This window comes from Sminthopsis crassicaudata, chromosome 2 (assembly GCF_048593235.1).
Source record: "Sminthopsis crassicaudata isolate SCR6 chromosome 2, ASM4859323v1, whole genome shotgun sequence".
Classification (NCBI taxonomy): Eukaryota; Metazoa; Chordata; class Mammalia; order Dasyuromorphia; family Dasyuridae; genus Sminthopsis; species Sminthopsis crassicaudata.
The window spans coordinates 291,063,656-291,084,604 of record NC_133618.1 but is presented as its reverse complement, the minus strand read 5'-3'; the positions used below and the strand labels follow the sequence as shown (position 1 = coordinate 291,084,604).

Below are 20,949 nucleotides of genomic sequence, written 5' to 3'. Positions count from 1 at the left end.
CTGGTCTGACTTATTCTCATAATACAGATTATATTCCTCTACTAGAGTTCTGGATATATAGCTACAGACTTTGATGTCCACGAAATCTATGAAGAACATTTATTGAGTGTTTAATTGTACAGGATACTGTGCCAGACATCAGGAAGATGTATTAAACCAAAGTATCCATTGTCCCTGTTCTCAATGAGCTTGAAATCTAATGTGTGCAAATGTGTAAGGGATGGGAGGTGGTGGTGGTAATAAGATATATGAAAAAACAACCAAGAATTATATGTATTAGATTTACTTGATATGTGTAATTATTTGCACGATGATGGGCAACAAGAGGCTTACAAAAGGATATTATTTCTCTGGCTCTTTCCTATGCAGCTGTTTCATGCAGCTTGGAGAGTTGACTGAAAAGTCCTGCTGGACTAAAATAGGTCATGTGAATATCATTACAAGCCTATAAGTATTATGGGCATAATTGTCCCTGATTACAGAAGAGCAAAATGAGACTCTAGGAGAAGATATGATTAACTTGGGATTATATAGCTGAATCTTAGTCTTCTTACTCTACATCCAGAGTTCTTTCGACTACATTTCACTATTCTGAGTTTGAATTATCCAATAATAATGATTTAACTAGGGCAGCTAAGTGGTATACAGAGTTCCAATACTGAAATTCAAAATATCTAAGTTCAAGTTTAACCTCAGACACTTAATGTGAGTCTGGGCAAGTTACTTAAACCTGTTTGCCTCAGTTTTCTCATCTTTAAATAGCAAACTACTCTAGTACCTTCATCAAAACAAAATAAAACAAAACAAAACCCAAAATGGGGCCATAAAGAGTTAGAAATGACTGAACGAGAAGGATTTTTTTGAATTTTTTATCAAAATCAAACCTAACTAGACTATAGCCAGGCATAGTAAGGCAAATCCCTAATCCCTGCTACTAGGGAGGTTGAGACTGATGAATTCTCTTAGTTTGGGAGCTCTGAGCTGCAATATGACTAAAATGAGCACTTAATAAATTCTTACCAAATGAATGATTAATGCTCCCTATATTTAATTGGAGCAGCTGGGTAGCAATGTACCTGGCCTGGAGTCAGGCAGATCAGAGTTAAAATCTGTCTCAAACTCTTAGTAGCTGTGTGATCCTAGGCCTTAGTTGTCTCATCTATAAAATGAACTGGAGGAGGTAATGGTAAACTACTCCAGTATCTTTTGTCAAGAAAACTACAAAAAGGGTTGTAAAAAGTCTGACATAATTGAAAAAAAACTGTCTAAACAACAACAGGTGCTCAGTGAATTCTTTCAATGGCTATTTTACCTTCTGATTCCATAACATCAGGGCAGTTCTCTTTGATGATTTCCTGAAAAATAGTGTTTAGGCTCTTTTTTTCATCATGGTTTTCAGGGAGCCCAATAATCCTTAGATTGTCTCTCCTAGATTTATTTTTCAGATCAGTTATTTTTCCAAGTAGGTATTTTATATTTTTTTCCTATTTTTTCTTTTTCTTTTTTGGTTTTGCTTGACTGATTCTTGATGTCTCATTGAGTCATTCATTTCCACTTGTTCAATTTTGATTTTAAATGAATTATTTTCTTCATTTACTTTTTTTAATCATCTTTTTGTATTTGTCCAATTGAATTTTTCAATGAGTTATTTTGTTATATGGAATTTTTTCCCATTTCACAAATTCTGTTTTTCAGGGATTTGTTTTCTTTTTCCATTTTGTCAAATCTATCTTTTAATAAGTTATATGCCTTTTCCAAATGCACTTGCAAAGTTTTCTTTTCCTTTCCCCATTTTTCTTCAGCTCTCTTTTGAGATCCTTTTAAATTTCTTCTAGGAGAGTCTTTTGTAATGAGGACCAGGTTATATCACCTTTTGGGGCTTCATCTGGAGAAGATCTGCTTTTAGTCTCCTCAGGGTTTGAAATCTGTTCTTCTCTTTCATTATAGAAACTATTTATAGTTAGAGTTCTCTTTGCCTTTTTACTCATTAAAAACAACAACAACAACAACAAACAAACAAACAAATAAAAAACTCTTAGAATCTGCTTTTAGGGCAAGGGAGATTTTCCAAGCTTCTGCTACAAGCCCCAATGAAGCAGCAGCAGCTGTTCTGGGATTGTATTGACTCACTCTTGGTGCTGAGTGGGCATGTCCAATGAGACTCCCATGCTTCAGGGTTCACTATTTACATTTTGTGGATGTTTTATAACTTCTCTGCTGATCTACTGGCTTGCAACCAGGGCAAAGTTGCCAACACTGTGGTAGAATCCTACCTCTAGATTCTCCACCACAGGGAGATTGCAGCACCCCACCCCACTCCATCTCACCCTGGATCTGCACAGTGTGTGCTGGCATCTTGCACCTGGCTACCTCCCTCTGTGCCCAACCGAAAAAGACCTTTTCTGTCAATCTTTGAAATTATCTTCTGCTGGTAATTTGCTGCAATCCCAATATTTGTGAATTCTGCCAGTCTAGAACTAATTCAGAGGCTGAATTTGCTAATTTAGCTGAAAGTCATTGCAGAAGGACAGAAAGAAACGTGTGTCCTCTCCCTCATCTTGGCTCTGCCCACCCCTTTCTTTTTACTCATATCGTTGCCCTCCTAGTTCAGGGCCTTATTATCTTTCACCTAAATTATGGCATCTGTGTCCTAATTGGTCTTTCTGCCTCATCTTTCAGCACTCCAGTCCATCCTACACACTGCTAACAAAATAATTTTTCTAAGAGTAGATCTAACTAAATGATTTCCCTACCAAATCAACTCCAGTGGTTTCTTATTGCCTTTAGGATAAAATATAAACTTTTCTGTTTATCTTTCAATACTTGGCCTTAATCTATGTTTCCAGCATCACTGCACATAATCCACACCCTCAGATCCAGTGAAACTGGCTATTCTTCACATACAACATATTAACCCTTCTCTCCATATCTATCCTTTGCTATCCCCTCTGCTTGGAATCTATTTTTTTTTCTTTTAGTCCCTTTCTTCCTTTAAGATACAGTTTAAGATCAGTTTTCTATGTTAAGTCTTACCTTATCTCCTCACTGCCAATGCTCTTCTTACAAAAACACATTGTATTTATTTGACTACTTTGTTGATATTTGAATCTATCCACTTCATAGTTATACTGTACATGTTTATATATGTACTTGGTATTTTGTATTATAAAATAGAATATTATATGTAATAGCTAAAATTGTATAGCTCTTTAAGGTTTGCAAATAACTTTATAAATATTTACCCATGTGACCTTTACAATTCCAGAAAATAGAAACTTATAAAAAATTTATAGATAAAGAAACTGAAACAGATAGAGGTTAAATGATTCATTCAGGGTAACACTTCTAATGTCTGAACATGGATTTGAACTCAGGTCTTCATGATTCCAGGTCTAGTGTTCTATTCATTAACTTCCTCTTCTTGTTTTGGGAGTAGGAACTATTTCATTCTTTGTTAATTGTCTCTCCAGCACCTAGCACAGTATCTGGCACAAAGTTAGTGCTTAATAAATGCATGTTGATTGATTAGATTATTTCTGCCATTATAGGTACACCAGTGGAGCCCACCAGTTATCCATTTGTTGTCCTATGCTTTCATTACATGACAGAGTGTTTGGCCTCCCTCCTTTAATGGTTTTTCAGCTCTTTAATGTCATGTCATTCTGGCTCACAGTTCTTCACTTTAATATGATAAAATCTATTTATGTTTACCATGTATCTCTCCATTGCCTTTTAAGACATTTTAATGGTAGTTTATAATGATAATTGTGTCATCATTAGATAAATACTGATGTTTAAAAAGATGAGCCTTTGCTCTAGAAAGAAGATGCCATATGTTCTCATTATATATTTTGTATTTCATTGGAATAAAAATTACTCTCATTGACCTTTAATGAATTTTTTAGATATAAAGACATAATTGATTTACATATGACTGCTTATTTTACTGATATCAATGCAATTGGGGAAGAATATTTTTAGTAGAAGGCTTAGAGCCTTAAGTTACTAAGATACTTTGTGTAGAATGGACTTGTAGATACATAATCTGACATAAATATTGTCCTTTATTTCTGAGCAAATCACATTTGAAATACTTTGTTCTGTCTTAGATACTGTATTTTAGGAAAGACATTGACAAGTTCAAGCAAATATAGGAGGGGGAAAATAGGGTAGGGAAAAGGATTGGAAAGCAAAGCAGCAACTAGAAACCCTGCTATGGGGGACAAATAGGGGCAACACGGGGCATAGAAAGGCCCCCAGAGAGACAGTCAGACTGTGGCTACAAATGTGCCCCGCAAAGGGGAAATATGAAGACACAGAGTAGTGGATGATCTTAAAGTATGAGGAGAGAGCTCTCTAGACTTCTGTGAGAAAAAAAGTATTCCACCATATGGATGCCTGAGGCAAAAGCCTTGATTATCCTGCCCTAGTTACTACCCTACTGCCAACCATGCCATATGATTGGTTGAAGGAACTGGGCATGTTAGACTTAGAAGGGAAGTGAAAGCTGTCTTCAAACATCCCAAAGCTATCATGTAGGAAAAGTATTAATTGTTCTGCTTAGTACCAGAAGGCAAAACTAAGGCCAATTCCTGACCTCAGGAATACAGTTTTTGTCTCAATATAAGGAAAAACTTCCTAACAACTGAACTGCCTAGCAAATGATATAGACTGCTTTCATAGATGCTGAAGACATCAATGGAACACCTCAGTGGATGTGTTCAGGCAGAGGCTGAATTACCTGTTGGCAATAACCTAGTGTGGGTTTGTTCCTTTTTATGGAGAGAGGAACTAGATAGCCTTTCAGGTTCCTTCCAAATTTGTAAGTTATGTCATTTTTGGAGATTGTGCCCAGCTGATGAAGATGAATGCAATGAGAGGGATGCTGGTAGTGGACAGTGAGTTGGCCTCAAAGATAGGAAGAACTGGGTTCAAGTCCCAATTCTACTGCCTGGGCAAGTCTCTAAACTAAACACCTCTGGCAATTTTCTAAAACTAAATACAAGAAGTGTTTATCTGGATTGGAAAAGAAATTTCCTCATACAGAGGTCCCAGGGTCAATCAACTCTAATGTTCCGTAAAAAGAAAAAGGGAACGGGTCTTATTTTTTTCTGTTAAATACTAAATATAGCTGATGTCATGGTACAGGTTTATATATGTACAGCACTTTTCACAGGATAAGAACTTAATAAATGTTTGTTGAATTGAATTGAACTTGGTGAGGATATCATTTTGGATTTCCATGAAGAGAAATAAATGATGGTAAAGTGTAAACTTAATCTTAAAAAAAAAAAAAAAAAGAAAGAAAGAAAGAAAGAAAGAAAGAAAGAAAAAGGAAAAAGGAAAAAGGAAACCAGAGTAGAAAAGCTAAATTGTTGAATTGATTCTCATAGTATTTCTAATGCCATCTTCTAGACCACTCCCTCTCCTCCTCAATCTCTGGCTCCATCTCTCTTCAGAAAAAGGAATGGCTTCCCGATATAGTGAGTTTCTTTCTCTGGAAGTCTTCATACCTTAGCTAGATGACCACTTGTTGTTAGGTGTGACTTCCGAGGTTCCTAACTGCACTGAGCTTCTATGAAAATCAACCCTTCAGTAACCAAAAGACCACCCGGGCTGCTAGCTGGGTATTAGGAAAGGTATAGGGTCAAAATGCTGCCCATACAGGACTATGGGTGGGGCTGGAGAGAGGTGTTGAGTAGGGGTTTTAAAGAGATGGAAGTGACCTCAGGGCGTCCTTTTTACAAATGAAGAAACTGAGATATCTGAGTGGTAGAATGACTCACTTTGGGACACCTTGGTTAAGTACAAGATAATAAATCTAATGACCTCTCCATTTCATCCTAGAGATAGAATAGCAACTAGGAATGTTGCTGGGGGGGGGGGGGGGAATAGAAGATGCCACAAATCAGGTCCCATCTTGCTGACAATGCCTTCTAAAGAGAGAACAAGAAACCCTCGGGGATTTGCATCACAGTGCAAGCCCTCTAGACAACAGTAATAGTAAGAATAAAAATTAGCGCTGAGAAAGCGTCCAATACAAAATAGACTCAGTAGAAAGGGATGAAAAATCATTGCAGAAGCTAAAGCTCATAGGTAGTATAAGGAGAAGAATTTCTGGCTCCATTTACTTCTATATTCTTTTTCATTTCATTATTTCTCCTCCTCCTCTTCCTCCTCCTCTTTTTCTTCTTCCTCCTCCTCCCACTCCTGTCTTTGCCTGTGCCTTTTCCCCAGCCTTGTCCTCCCAGCACCCGCCCCGTGGCTCTTCGCCACTGAAGCAATTTCTCTCGCCTGTGCTCAGTGTCCCTGGGGGGCGGGGGGGAGTGTGTGTATGTGTGTGTGTGTGTGTGTGTGTGTGTGTGTGTGTGTGTGTGTGTGTGTGTGTGATGGACAGCTGCGGGTGCTGACACCCTTGGCGACCAGAGCGCCAGGCAAAGCATTGCGCCGAGACTTTAAAGGGAGGGCGACTCGGACCACGCGCGCGCGGGGGCAGAGCTGCCCGAATCGGAGCCAGCCTGAGCCCAGCGGGGTAGGGCTTTGGGAGAAGGAACTGCCTCTCTGGGAAATATTTGAGGTGACTTTTTATTATTATTTTTCTCCTCCTCGCCTTCCCTTTGCACTTCATCTACCTACATTCCAGTTTTTCCTGGAGATGAAAAAGCGGGACATTTTCTGAGTCTTTGCCTTTTGGACCGAGCCGGTCGCATTTCTCTGTTCATTTTTTTTTTTCTTTTTCTTTTTCTTCTTTTTTCTTTTCCTCTTACTCCTGACCCGTACAGAAGGCAGGCTCGGACTAGCACGACATCAGGACTGAAAAAGGAACAGCCTGCTTCCTCTGGGCCGCAATCCGCTCCTGGCGCCCCTCAATGAGAGGGGGCCGTGCCCCGGGGCTCCGGCTCTGCACCCACAAGAGGCCGAAGCAGAGCGCGGCGCTTGTTGCAGCCGCAAACTTTTGCACCTGCGCCCCGCGCGTCTCCCCAGCATGTAAAGCCCTTTCGGCAGCCCCAGCTGTCGCCAGCTTCGCCGCCACCTCCCGGGGACACGCGGCCACCCCCAGGGTGAGCAGGGGGTGGGGGAACGGGCGGGAGATCGAGAGGTAGGCGTAGAGAAGGGGACCGATTTCTTCGCGGAGCTTTGTCGGGCTGTTTGGGAAGGAGGGAGAATGGGGAGATGGGGACACCCCTTCTTTCCCTGCCTCTGTGCTGCTACTGGAGCTGTCGGAGGAGTTTGTGGAGCTGGGGATGGAGAAGGGAAATGTTGGGGTACCCATTCCGCCCGGTGTTAGGGAGGTGTGTGTGTGTGTGTGTGTGTGTGTGTGTGTGTGTGTGTGTGTGTGTGTAGCTGTGTGCGCGCGCGTGTGCCGAGAGTAGGTGTGTCTCGTGTGCCTTGTCTCCCCGATGTTTTGCAGTGAGTGTGTATGTATGCGTAATGTGAGTGTGCATACAAGGTGGGTGGTTTGAGTGTGTCGGGAGCAGGGTGCGCGTGTAAGTGTGCGTGCGTGAGCGCTAGAGAGCGCCTCGCGAGCGTGTCCCAGGCTCCCTCCTGACCCCTCCGCCTGGCCCTCTTTTCCTCCCTTGCAGTTGGGCTCTGGGCGGCCGGAGCAGGGATGATGATCTGGGACTGGATGCTTCGACCTCGCTGCTGCTGGCCCTCGCTGCTGCTGCACTGTGCGCTGCACCCGCTCTGGGGTTTCATTCAGGTGAGCTCACTGGAGGGTGCCCGAGTCACCCCTGAGGGATGTAGGGAACGAGAAAGCAAGGGAAGGAGGGAGGAAGATGACATTCTCTCTACAGCTGTGAGATGGCCTGGGCTGTGGGGGTGCTGTAGTGGAAGAGAGGCTTCTGAGAAGGCTGATTTGAGGATCCTACGAGGTCCTACAAGGTCCCACGATCCCTACGGGTTAGCGCTTCCTCTCCCAGCTTTTAGAGAGAGGCTATTTTTCAGGCTCTCCTAGTTGCACTGGACAGGAGACATAACTAGGATCGACTTTAGAATAACAATACTGGACATCTCAACTTCCCTTAGCCTTAAAAGGAAAGAGAAACCATGAAGATGAGTATAACAAGACCACCGACATCTTTGCTTCACTTTATGCTTTTAGAGCATATTATAGTAAAGAAAAGTCAGGTTTTTCTAATAGCGCTTGAGGTTCTAGAGTTGGGTTTCTGTATCACACACACCATATATGTAAACCCAGTCCTTTCCTGGCCTAGGTTGTAGCCAGCTAAAAAGCAGGGCTACAAAACAGAAATCCTTAGTAAATATTCTACTAATGATGGTTGTTCTATTAAGATAAAAGTTGAGTCTTCTTGGGCTTCAAAAAACTTTAAAAAAAAATTATTGTAGTGATATCAGAGCTCCACATTTTACATTTTATTTAGCATGAACAACAACAACAAAAAAAAAAGGTTTTTCCCACATATACTGTAGGAAACTATAGAAGTTATAGATTGATGTGTATATAAGCTATGTTTACATCTGCTATGTGCACCTTTAGCTTTTCAGATTCCTGTATTCTCCAGGATGAATTTATATTTTCCTGCAATTTAGGAAAACCACTTTTAAAAAATTGTTTGATGTTTACAAACCATATCACAAAATTTTATACTTAAATAATGTGTTTTTCCTGTCCACAACTAATTAAGAATTTGTCTCTTGGACATTTTACTTCCCACCCCATCCCCCAACCTCCAAATGCACTCACACAGTATTAAATCTGGCATATGTGCAGATTCATGCTCTCTGAGCAAAGCTTCAGAGAACTGCTAAGATGTTTACAGTATATGAGCATTTAAAGGAACAGGCTTTGGGCAAACTCTCTTAATTGGATTTTATCAAAGATTAGACTTTCAGAATCATGTGATTCCAATCTGAGATCTAGCTAAATGTAAAAGCTGAATCAGCTTTGCCCACTCCAACTCTGATGGTAACATGGTGTGATGTGACCTTGATGGTAATTTGGTGTAACTCACTATTGTTTTGCTGCCAGAATACATCTGTTAGGAAATAAGAGAGGCATTGATAAAGAAGGCAACTCTTCAGTTTTGTTTCTCCTTTTCAGCTATCCCATCCAATGGAAAAAGTGAGAAGAAAAACTCAGCTGATTTTATTTTAGAGCTGATACACCTACGAAATAAATTATTAGGAAGTCATCTGGAGTGGTGGAAAGAACTTTGGAGTATGAGTTAGCTAGGTTAAATAATGTGTTGCTAATTAGTCTATTTCCAAATCTATAAAAAGTAGAGGATAGACCAAATTTTAAGATCCCTTTCAGTTCTAATAGCCTCTGAGTATGGCCAGAGTCTAATATTCTATATCTAACATTTTAATATGTTTATAGTCTAATATTCTATGTTTTCTGAGGTTCTTTTTTCAAGTTCTTAGTGTTCTCACTGAGCTATTACTATTCAAACTATGGGCTTTTGTCACTTTATACACTTTAGATGCCTACTTTGGTAAGATTTGGCTAGAGTTAAAAGATTAATTCTGCTTTGTTTACAATTTGTCTCCTACTCCTTGGAAGGCTCCCTTCCCCCTCCCCTCCACCCTGTCTTTAATAAGCAAAACAAAAAAGGTTAAGATTGTCAACTCCCTTAGGTCTAGAATTTTGGTTGCAGTACTGGCAGGAGTGATAGATTAGTGCATCCTTTTGCATTTTTTTTAAAACCAAAAGGATAAATACTTGAAATCAATTGAATATGTTAGTGTATATTCTTTAGGCCAGCACTAAGATATACAACATCTCTGTAAGAGTTTCAGGTACTATAACAAAATAAAAATCAATTTTAATTAAATTGGATTATGGAGAGGTACCATCTTCCAGAAAGGCTGATTTGGTATAAACTTGGCTAAAGTTTCTGTAAAAATCTAATCTACAAATGACAAGAGCACAGGAGTTGATTAGGGCCAAGTAAGACAAGGTCTTGGAATGAACTGATTCAACCTGAAGTAAAGGAATTGAAGGCAGCTCCACTGTACTTGGGACAAATAGGATGGTAGAGAAGTTTTTTTGGTGGTTTTTTTTTTTTTTTTTTAAGTCTGTCAACTCTGTGCCTTCTCTAGTAGAAAAGGAGAACTGAATAATTCTACCTGCTCATTAATGAGTATTTTGCTTGAAAAATAATTCTTCCTAAGTGGTAAGCATGTGAAACGATGGGGGAGACTACAAATAATGAATTCACAGACTTTAGAAAGGAAAGCAGAGATTTCCCAGCCTGCTATTATACCCAGTTCTTGCTTCAAAGTAAGCATTAAAGAAATCTCTGATTAGCAATTACTTAGCTTAAAGGATATTTTTAAAATATAAAATTGACTGATATTTCAATTACAGGAAGGACAATTTTGATGGTATTTCTTGGTTATTCCTTCTCATTCCCTGACTAGTTGTTATCAAACATAGTTAATAAGTGAAAGGAAAGAGAATAAGCATTTATTAAGTGCTTTATGCTTAACAAATATTATCTTACTTGATCATTACAATAACCTTATGAAGCAGATGCTATTAACATGCCTATTTTACAGTTAACATAAACTGAGGCAGATAAGTGATGGGGTCACACAGTTATTAAGTGAGGGAGGCCTGATGTGAATTCAGTTTTTCTTGCTAGCTCCCCATCCATTGGGCTACTGCCTTAAAGAGACAGTCTAGCTATTTTATCTTCCTGATGAGAAAACCAGTCCCCAGAGAGATTAAAACATGTCCACGGACAAACAGTAGAGCTGGAATTCAAACCAGGTCTCTGAACCCAAGAACTCTTTAAACTTTTTGAAAATAATTTATTGATGTATTTTGTTTTTACATCTACATTTCCCAATATAACACTCTCCCTATCCCTTCCCAGAAAGCCTTTAAACACAAAATAAAAAAAGAGGGGGAAAAGTTAAGTAAAACTAATTAACATAGCAAAAAAAAGTCTAATAGTATATTCAGAATTCCACACCCACAGACCTTCACTTATGTAACAATGGAAGGTGGTACCTTTTCATATTCCTTTTTTCAGGGCCAACCTTGGTTTTGACAATCTCATAGCATTGTTTCAGTTGTTTTCATGTTGTTCTTCTTATTTGCATCTTTGTACTTATTCTTTTGGGGCAGCTAGTGGCACAGTGGATAGACTGATTTGGCTTATAGTCAGGGATACTCATCTTCCTGAATTCAAATCTGGCCTCAGACACTAGTTGTATGATCCTGGGCAAGTCACTTAACCCTGTTTATTTCAATTTCTTTTTATGTAAAATGAAGGAAATATCTATGCCAAGAAAACCCCAAATGGCACAAAGAGTTTCACACAATTGAAATGACTAAACAACAGCTATCATTCTGTGTATTGTTTTTCTGGTTCTGGTTCACTTTATATCACTTCCTATGTATTTTTCCATGTTTCTTTATAATCATCATATTTGTTGCTTCTTATATCCCTGTAATATTCTATTAAAATCATATACTAAAATTTGGTTAGCCATTCTGCAATCAATAGAAATCTATATTGTTTTCAAATTTTCACTATTTTAAAAAGTGCTGCTATAAAAGACCTAAATGGAATCTCTGAGACATTTTAGACAATTTATTTGTATAATAAATAATAACAATAAATAAATGTATAATAAACCAAATAGTTTCTTAGAAAAGTTGGACCAATTTACAGCTCCACCAGCAGTGCCCGATTTTCCACAGCTTCTCCAAAATTAATACTTCAAATTTCTGGTCATCTTTGCCAATTTTCTGGGTGTGGATTGAAATCTGAGTTGTTTTATTTTGCATTTCTCTTATTATTTGTGATTTGGGTCAGTTTTCAAATGGTTAATAGCTTGTAATTCTTTTGAAAAGTATTTATTCATATCCTTTGATATCCTCTCTACCAGCATTGATACTTTCTATTTTATGGTTTACTAGTCTTACTATAGTGATAAATTCACTTCTTTCTTCGCAAACTGAGAGCAGGATATTACAGTAAATAATTGGGTTTGACAGGTGCATGTCTTATCCAGTTACAATGGTTTTGTCCTATTCCTATTTAAGATGCTAGCATCCATCATGTTTGTGATTTTCTTCCTCAAAGTTCTTATTGATGTCATTTGTTTCAATCAGTTGTCTTTAGCTTTAATACTCTGATGACTGTTTTTGAGTCACATTTGTAAGGCATAAGGAGCCTATGGGAAGAATGAATATAGCTCTATCTAATTAGCACTTATTCAGTACTTTTTTATGTCCAAGGTATTATATAAGGTCTTGGTTAACAACCCAAGTTGTTAGGCCTTTATCCAGCATACAGCCTTTGCCTAGACCATATAAATTTGAAAGCTGTACCTGAATCTAGAAACCAGGTAACATAGTCTAATGGTATAAACATGAGGCCAAGAGTTAAGAGACCTTGATTTTTGCCAGCATAGAATCTCAGAGCTCGAAGAGATATCAAAGATCATCTAGTCTTACATGACCCTGAACAGAAATCCCTTTTACAATATCTCCAAGGGATTGTCCATATTTTGTTAAAAACACTTCTGTGATGGGGATCTCACTACCTCTGAAGCCCTTTGCTCTGCTTTTTTTTTTTTTTTTTAAACCATTCTAATTATGACTTTTTGTCTTTATGAAGTTGGATTTGCCTCCATACCTTTGGCACTCATGGCTCTCAGTTGCGTGACTGGGAATAAGCTTAGCAAATGTAATTGGAATGAATAGGCTTCTAGTGTTCAAACTTCAAAATACAATCAGAAAAGGTAGTGGAATAAGTACAATGTAATCCTAAACCAAAGTCAAGTTAAAAAGAACTCCCCAACTCAATGACACTAATCCTACCTATAGGTGAATTACTTGGGCCGTCTGATACTGGACCCAATCTTGAGGAAGAAAACTAGTTTCATGCATTGTATAATGCAATGGACTTGGAAACAGAAAGCCTCATCTTCCCAAGTCCAAGTCTGGTCTCAGGTACTTACTGTCATCCCAGCCAAATCACTTACTTTAGTTTCCTCATCTATAAAATGGGCTAGTGAAAAAAATGGCAAACCACTTCAGTATCTCTGCCAAGAGAATCCCTAATGGGGATTCAACTTTATAACATGACAACAACAACTACCTGAAGTACAGAATACAACATATTGTCAAATAGGATAAAGGGCAACTAGACCAAATTGTTATAATTGGTCATCTTTTACCAAAAGGTCATGGATATTTTTTTTCCCCTATGCTAGTGATGGGATTTGATGAGAGACTTGTGAGAACTAGGTGAATAGAGAGCTAGACCTGGAGTCAGGAATAAGTGAATTAAAATCTGGCCTCAAAGACTATCTATGGACCCTGCACTGTAAAATGGGGATGATTTTAGCACTTACCTCTCAGGGCTATTGTGAGAATCAAATGAACTAATGTTTGTAAAGTACTTAACTGAGTGCCTGGAACATAATAGGTGCTATATAAATCCTAGTTTGTATGAGAAACAGTAGTTATAGACTTTTTTTCTACCTATAGTGTTTCAGACCTGAAGCACAGACTATTTTCTATTTCATAATATTGTTATCTAAACTCGATTTCTATCCTTAGTTTTATTATATTAATTAGTCATTGTTTAACCAAATGTCCCCCTTATAGACATTTAACTCCTTTTAATTGTCTTGTCAAATTAAGAGGAAAAAGCTGCTATTCTTGCAGCTTTCTCACAAAGTACCCTTTGAATGATATAGAGATTAATTATATGTGGGGAAATGATGTTCCTTGAGATTTGCCAACAAACTTGATAGAGCCCAAGGAGGTCAGAGGTCAAAAACTCTAAGAGCATATAGCTTTCAAACAACCTCATTTGTACATCTAAGTTTTATGAATTCAAACTCTCTGAAAGAAGGGAGCTTATGAATTAATTAGAAAAAAGTTCAACAATAAGGGGAAGTGATTTTTAAAGGTGTTGTCAAACTATAACAGGCATGCAGAGAGTTAATCTTGTTCACAAAATAATTGAGAACATCTCCACTGGATACTGAATGTGCTATTATCAGCACTAGTCAAGATTGCCTTCCAGGGTTTGAAAAGCAGTCAATAGTTCTTTTAAAAAGCAGGGGAAGGGGGGAGGTATAGGAGGCTTTTCGCTTCCACTAACATTATGTTAGGGTTGTAAATCAATCCTGTCTATTTCTTATCATCTTGATGATCATGAACACAAAACTTTTTTTTTCCTTTTCCATATCTGAAATTGGAGAATAAATTGAAAAACTCTATCATCTTTAATCACCTTCTTCTCCCATACCTCTTTCCTGAAAAGTTTTTGGGGAAAGATTGTTTCAGTCTCATTTTGGGAGATAGTTGGCAGGCAGCAGACATTGCAAGACCTGGGTCTTTAGTTAAATACTCTGACTGTTCAAGAAGGATACTATATTATGATTCAGTAGCACAGGATTCAGGTCTTTGCTGTTACTTAATTGCTATATGATCTTGGGCAGGTTACTTGATCTATCAGTCCCTTTACTTATAAACTGAGTGGTTTGATCAAATTGTTTCCAAATATTTTACAACTGAGGCATTTAGCTAGTAATTAAATAAATTCATTGTGACTATCTCTTTTACTAGAGCTGGAGTGAAGAGACCAAGAAGAACCTGCTTTCTGATTTTTCTTTTGATAGATTTAATTCCATTTCTCATTTGCATATAGAAATATATAACTATTTTGAATCCCACCCACATCCTCTTTGTCTCCCTCTCTCTGTAGATCCTTTCTTCTTCCTAGTCCTATCTCCATCTATTCATCACATAATTATCCAAGCCCAGTATGATCCAGAAGATCATTCTGTTATTTACTCATCTGAAGCCCTGAATTAAACTTAAGCAGAATCTCATACTAATCTCTTGGTGTGGGGTTGTATTTTCAGATCACTCACGGTGAGCTCCAGAAGTCATGTTCTAAGACCATCACTGAAAAAGGTACTGATAGCTGCCAGGAGATTTGTCAGTGTAGACGGCCTCCTCCACTACCACCTCCTCCACCACCTCCTCCACCTCCTAGGCTGCTCTCCCTCACACGTAAGTAAAGACTTGAGTTTTCAGATTCTTTTTTTATTTTTTATTTTTTCATTTTCACAAAGAGAAAGAATTGGGTAGAGGCAAATCCATTTTATTCATAATTTAAAAAAAAACTGGATTAATATAAAAGAAAATCTAATAGCTTTACATTTTAGTTTCTGGAAAACTTTTAAAGCTTTGTGTTTTATATACATATATACCCACACACATATATACACATAAATGTATGCATGTGTATATCACATATCTTTTTGAAATATGTTTTCTCATAAGCTAATTACATAAATTTCAAGTTCTAGTTGAGGAAAAACTTTTTTGGAATAGATTATTGCAAAGGACAAACACTTAAAAGAGGCAGATCATTTTTAATTTTCCCTCCAGAATTTTATTCTAGGTTAGCCTGAATCCATTGTCAATTCAAACAACTTTCAAATAATTTAGCTAGAAGCTTTCTTTTATTTCAATTATGCAGATAAGTATATCTACCCAAATACGATTACTGGGTTTAATTCAAACAGAAAGTGATTTCTTAGCCCAAAAGTCCTGAATTGAGTTAAATTAGTAGTACTGTGAAAGTTAGGTCAAATATGTCATGTTAATAAAATTTCCATGTGAAATTTCACACTTCAGCTTAGTTTCACTTGAATTTCCTTCTATAAAATGCCCTTCTTTATATTTGGTTTCACCTCATTAAACACATCTCAATTGAATTATTTTGTGCATACTTAAATAACCTTGGAAGAAAGGTTCTTTGGTGCAGTGCTTTGTATTTCATTTAGTAACACTGTAAGTAAGGAATAGTTTAGAGAATTTTTGTGTTGCATCTGAGTATACCACAAAGTTCAGCTTTATGACCCATTCTATCTACCATGACCTTCATAGGAAATCCTTGGTTTACTTATGGTCCCCAAATATGCCTTACACATTTACAGAATCATAGGATATAGAATTTGAGAATTGGGAGGTACCTCAAAAAATATGTACATAGTAATGTTTGCAAATTATTTCTCCAAATAGAATATGATTTCCTTGAGGTCAGCTTCAATCTTTTGCTTTTCTTTTTTTTCCCCCTAGTGCTTAGTATGGTGCCTGACATGTGCTGAGTACTTAACAAATGCTTGTTAACTGACTGACCCATACAAGAAAGAATTTTCTAGCATTCCTGTCTCTCTACTTTTTCTCCAGTTACCCATTATCTGACATCTTGTTCCCTACCTCCATTATCATTTAGCTATTCTCTGTCTTTACTTCAGGGATCATCTAGACTCTTATTTACTTCATGAAGCCTTCTCTGACTACCACTATCCTCAGATATTATTCCCATTTCTGAACATATATAGATACTGTCCATTCTACCTATTCATTTGGCACATAGATTATTCTATCTTGTATTGATGTTTCCCACCTCCCCAGCTAGGTTGAGAGCAGAGATCATATCTTCTACCACTTTTTATTTCCAGGGACTAGCAATGTACTCTGAATTTAGCACAGACTCATAGGATTGCCAGTTGTGATGTGGTAGCGAATCTATCTGAGCTGGACTGAACACCCTTTTCACCCCAGTGAGATTTGACCCTTTTTAAAGTTTTTCCAGTTTATCTTGAGCTGGAGAGTAATTTAAGAAAATTTTAATGTCCTTTTAAAATATGGTGCTCAGAAATGAATATAATAATCTAGGTGGGATCTGATTGGGACAGCGTACACCTTATTTTTGAAGGCAAGAACTATTTAAATTTTTTATTTTTTTGTATTTCCAATGCTTAATGCAGTGCCATGTATGTATGTATATGTATGTATATGTATATGTACATATAGGGTATGTAGGTATATGTATGTACATGTGACACATATGTCTAATATTTGTTGAATTGAGTTGAAAACTATTAGTGATCTGAATTTGGTTAGTGATATTTTGAAGAGAAGGAAGTAAGATAAAAAAATTTGATCATTGATTGTTGAAGAGCAAGGGAGCAGTAAAATATTACATTATAGTTTCAAGCCTGGGTGACTGAGAGAATGATGATATCATTAACAGAAATAAGAAAATGATAAAAAATGATGAAAACAAGAGTGCCAGAAATTTCAGCCATTTATGAAAAAAAAAATCCTAGTTAGGTTATCACCAAATTGTAGCATCCATTACCCTTATAAAATATAATTTTCCCTGGGTTGCCCAATGCTTTTTTCTTTATTAAACCCAGTTTATTGGTTGTTTTTTTTTTTTTCCCTTTCCATATTTAAGCTACATATTCTGTGTTGACCTTACAAACATTTACAGATTACACCCACTCCAATTCTAAGAAAGGTTTCTTATAATGAAGTAAAATAATTAAACAAAACAAGTAATAAAGTGAGAGGGCTTATCTGAAAATACAGGCAATATTCTACATCTTGAGGATGGCACAGCAGATAGAATGCTGAGCCTGGAGTCAGGAAGATCTTTAAAGTAAATTAGGAATAATAATAGCACCTAGTTGTTGTAAGGATTAGATATAATAATATTTGTAAATATTGTGCCCAACATATAGTTGGTGTTATATAAATACTTAATCCTTTCTTACCACACCTCTAGTAGAATCCTTTAACAATATTTTTAACTTTAAAAAAATTAACAGAAATCTGTTTTCTCTCCTTCTACTTCACTGAAAAAAAAAAAAACAGAGAAAAAAAAATTCCTCATAATAAATTAAAAAAAAAACCCTTTGTTTTGTTTGGCTATTTAAAACATCTGTATGTGTATGTAAAGATACACATACACACACACACATATATAGTATATGTTTATATATGTCTGTGTATACTATGTGTATTTGTGTATCTAGATACATTCACATATTTGTATTTCATTCCATATTCTAAATCTAGCACCTCTCTGTCAGGGTACTTGAACAGCAGATACAGATGTACTCAAAACAGGAGTTTTTGTCATTTTCTTTTTCTTTTTTTCTTTTTTTTTTTTGAGGCACTTGGGGTTAAATGACTTGCCTAGAGTCAGACAGTAAATGTTAAGTGACGGAGGTTGGATTAAACTTTGGGTTCTCCTGACTCCAGGGATGGTGCTCTATCCACTGTACCATCTAGCTGCCCCTTTGTCATTTTCTTAAGTCCTTTTAGTCCAAGTTAAAACATGGTACTAGAGAAAGAGGTCTCCCTCTTTTTCTTACAAATTGTTGTTATTGTTCGATCATTTTAATCATGCCCTGCTGTTTGTGACCCCATTTATGCTTTTCTTGACAAAGATGCTAGAGTGATTTGCCATTTCCTTCTTCAGTTCATTTCACAAATGAGGAAATTGAGGCAGACAAGGTTAAGTGACTTGTCCAGGGTCATACACCTAGTAAATGTCTGAGGTCAGACTTGAACTTAGGTCTTCCTTACTCCCTTGCACCATCTAGTTGTTCTAAAGAGGATTATATTTGAAATAAATTCAGTGTTAACAACTCTCTTTCTCTTTCTAAGCCTCAGTTTCCTCAGATTTAAAATAGGATACTTTTACACAACCTTTCCACAGAATTGTTGGGAGCAAAATACTTTTTAAACCTTTAAGTGCCATAAAATATAACAAATCACTAAGTGAAGTTGAATGAAGAACTCTTGTGAGTAGCCTTTCAACTCTCTGCTAATCAACTCAACATGCTCATGGTCTTTAAAGACTTTACTACAAAACCTTGTGATGTTGAAAAGTCATTTAAATTCATCTATAAAGTAAGGGGATTGGACTAAAGACATCTGGAGTCCTGTATATAGCCAAGAATCTGAGAAAACTGCAGATAAGTTGGTCTCAAAGATAGCCCTGCAAAAATCTGAAATAATTGTTTATATATCTTCTGGCAAATGTTTATGGTTGGTTAGAAAGACTAACTGCTGATTTGGTTTAAGCTCATGCCAAAAGAATTAATGATGTTTTCTTCTCCAACATCAACCACTTTGGGACAATTGGTGATTTCCTAAAAAAGCACTGGAGAGAGGGATGTTTTTCCCTCTGAAAATGTTTGGGATATTCATATTGGCAAAATGTTTTTTAAATCAAAACAATTGAAATAGATGTTTCTGAGTTAGAGATGTCTTGTGAAGTAAATATTTTTTAAATGAGAAACATTAAGGCACACTTTCTCTGAATGAAACATTTTACTTGGAAAATGAGAAACCTGAGCTAGTGATTGATGCACGATAGGAATCTCTATGTCATGGCCCAGAGGCAAATCATAATATCTAACAGTTCTTGAAAATCTATAAAAATCACTACTAATGAAAGGAAATGCAAAATAAAGCAATTCTGACTTCCTCCCTCATACCTATTATGATGGTAAAGATGACAAAAAGAAAATGATAAATGGTGGAAGGGTCAAGGGGCAATAGGCACTGATGTACTGTTGGTGGGCCTGTGAACAGATATAGCCATTCTAGAAAGCAAATTGGAATTCCACATAAAAATAATTAATGAACAGTAAAAGGTTCTTTAACCCAGCTGATAGGCCCCAAAATATTTATATTAGATTTTTTTTTTTTTTGTGCTGGTAAAAAGAAAAAAAAGAAAAAGAAAATTAAAGGGATGCCTACCAATTGAGAATATGAATTTGATGTAATATGGTTGTTATCTAAGAAATTAGGAAATAGATTATTTCCAAGATCCATGAAAAGGCTCTGTAAAACTGATGGAAACAGAACCAAAAGACCAATTAATATTATAAAATCAATTATAATTTGTATTATTGTCAATAATTATTAATAATATGATATATTATAATAGAAAATGAACCATTTTGAAGATTTTTCTGTAAACTGATGCCAAATGAAATGAACAAAACTAGGAGAATAATTTATGTGATAATAATTTTATATGCAAGCAATTTTGAAAGCTATAGGAATTATGATTGATACAATGACCATCCATGATCCCAAAGGATCTATAGTGAAGCATGTTATATATTGCCTGAGAGAGAGAGAGAGATTGATTTGAGATACAGAATTTTATTTATGGATAATTTGTATATATACATAAATACATGTATGTATGTGTTATCTCATACACACATATATATATATATATATGTATTTTTTAATTTGCATAGATATAAATAAATTTGTACACAGCCAATAATTTGTTTTGTTCAATTATATATATCTACTGCTAATTTTGGGGGGTGGAGAGGAATTTTCCCCCAATGGAGTTACAAGTATGGAAGGAAAACAGACTTAATTATTGTTTTTATGGAGGAGGTATTGCTACAGCTATGAAATGTTGCATATATTGTTAGCTTTGCTTAATTATTTTACCTTTTTACAAAACCTCTCAGAGTAGAGAGTAATCTGTACATATTCATGGTGTAGAAACAAAATGCATCAATAAAAAACATTTCTATGAAAAAAGAAAATCTGTTAATATGGCACATTTCTTATTTAAAAGCATAATGAACTTTTATTCTTCACTTGATGAGCATTCTTTTAGTTTTCTTTTTCTTTTTTTTTTCTTCACCATAATAAAAGAACTGATAAAAATCTTTTTTGTACATAAAGGACCTTCTCCTTTTTCTTTGATCCTCTTTGGATATAGACCTAGTAGTGGTATAGCTGGGTCAAAGGGCATGCACTCTCCCATGAATGGAGTGCATGTAGAAGAGTATTATGAAATGAAGCTAGAAAGGGAGGTTGGGAATCTGACCATGTAGGACTTTAGATGTGAGGCTAAGGAGACCTTAGAGCCTAAAGAATTCTTTGTCAGGAGCCAGTGGGGAGCTCCTGAAAGGGGTGGAATAGGGAAGTCATATGAGCTGAGAGCTACTGAAAAAATTGAGAATTCTTGGAAAAGATCTGCAACTGTGCTGGCAAGATGCTGACCATCCCCTCACCATCATCCCCACCCAAAGCTATATGAAATCATTAATTATTCAGAGTTTTATTCCTGATCCTTAAGATCTGCAATGGAGTTCCAATAT

At 36.7% G+C, this 20,949-nt stretch overlaps 1 protein-coding gene across 3 annotated transcripts in view; it reads left to right on the top strand.

The window, feature by feature from the left end:
- Nucleotides 1–6,332: 6,332 nt before the first annotated feature.
- PRIMA1 (proline rich membrane anchor 1) overlaps nt 6,333–20,949 on the top strand; it is a 123,320-nt gene continuing 108,703 nt past the window's right edge. The window contains exons 1-4 of one of the 3 annotated variants that reach the window (XM_074289693.1): nt 6,333–6,577; nt 6,783–7,061; nt 7,584–7,702; nt 14,863–15,013. In XM_074289693.1, coding sequence (XP_074145794.1) covers nt 7,610–7,702; nt 14,863–15,013 — 244 coding nt within the window. In that variant the 5' untranslated portion in view covers nt 6,333–6,577; nt 6,783–7,061; nt 7,584–7,609. Of the gene's footprint in view, nt 6,578–6,628; nt 7,062–7,583; nt 7,703–14,862; nt 15,014–20,949 lie in introns of those variants that run through there. The other 2 variants (XM_074289695.1, XM_074289694.1) reach the window with 2 other exon arrangements.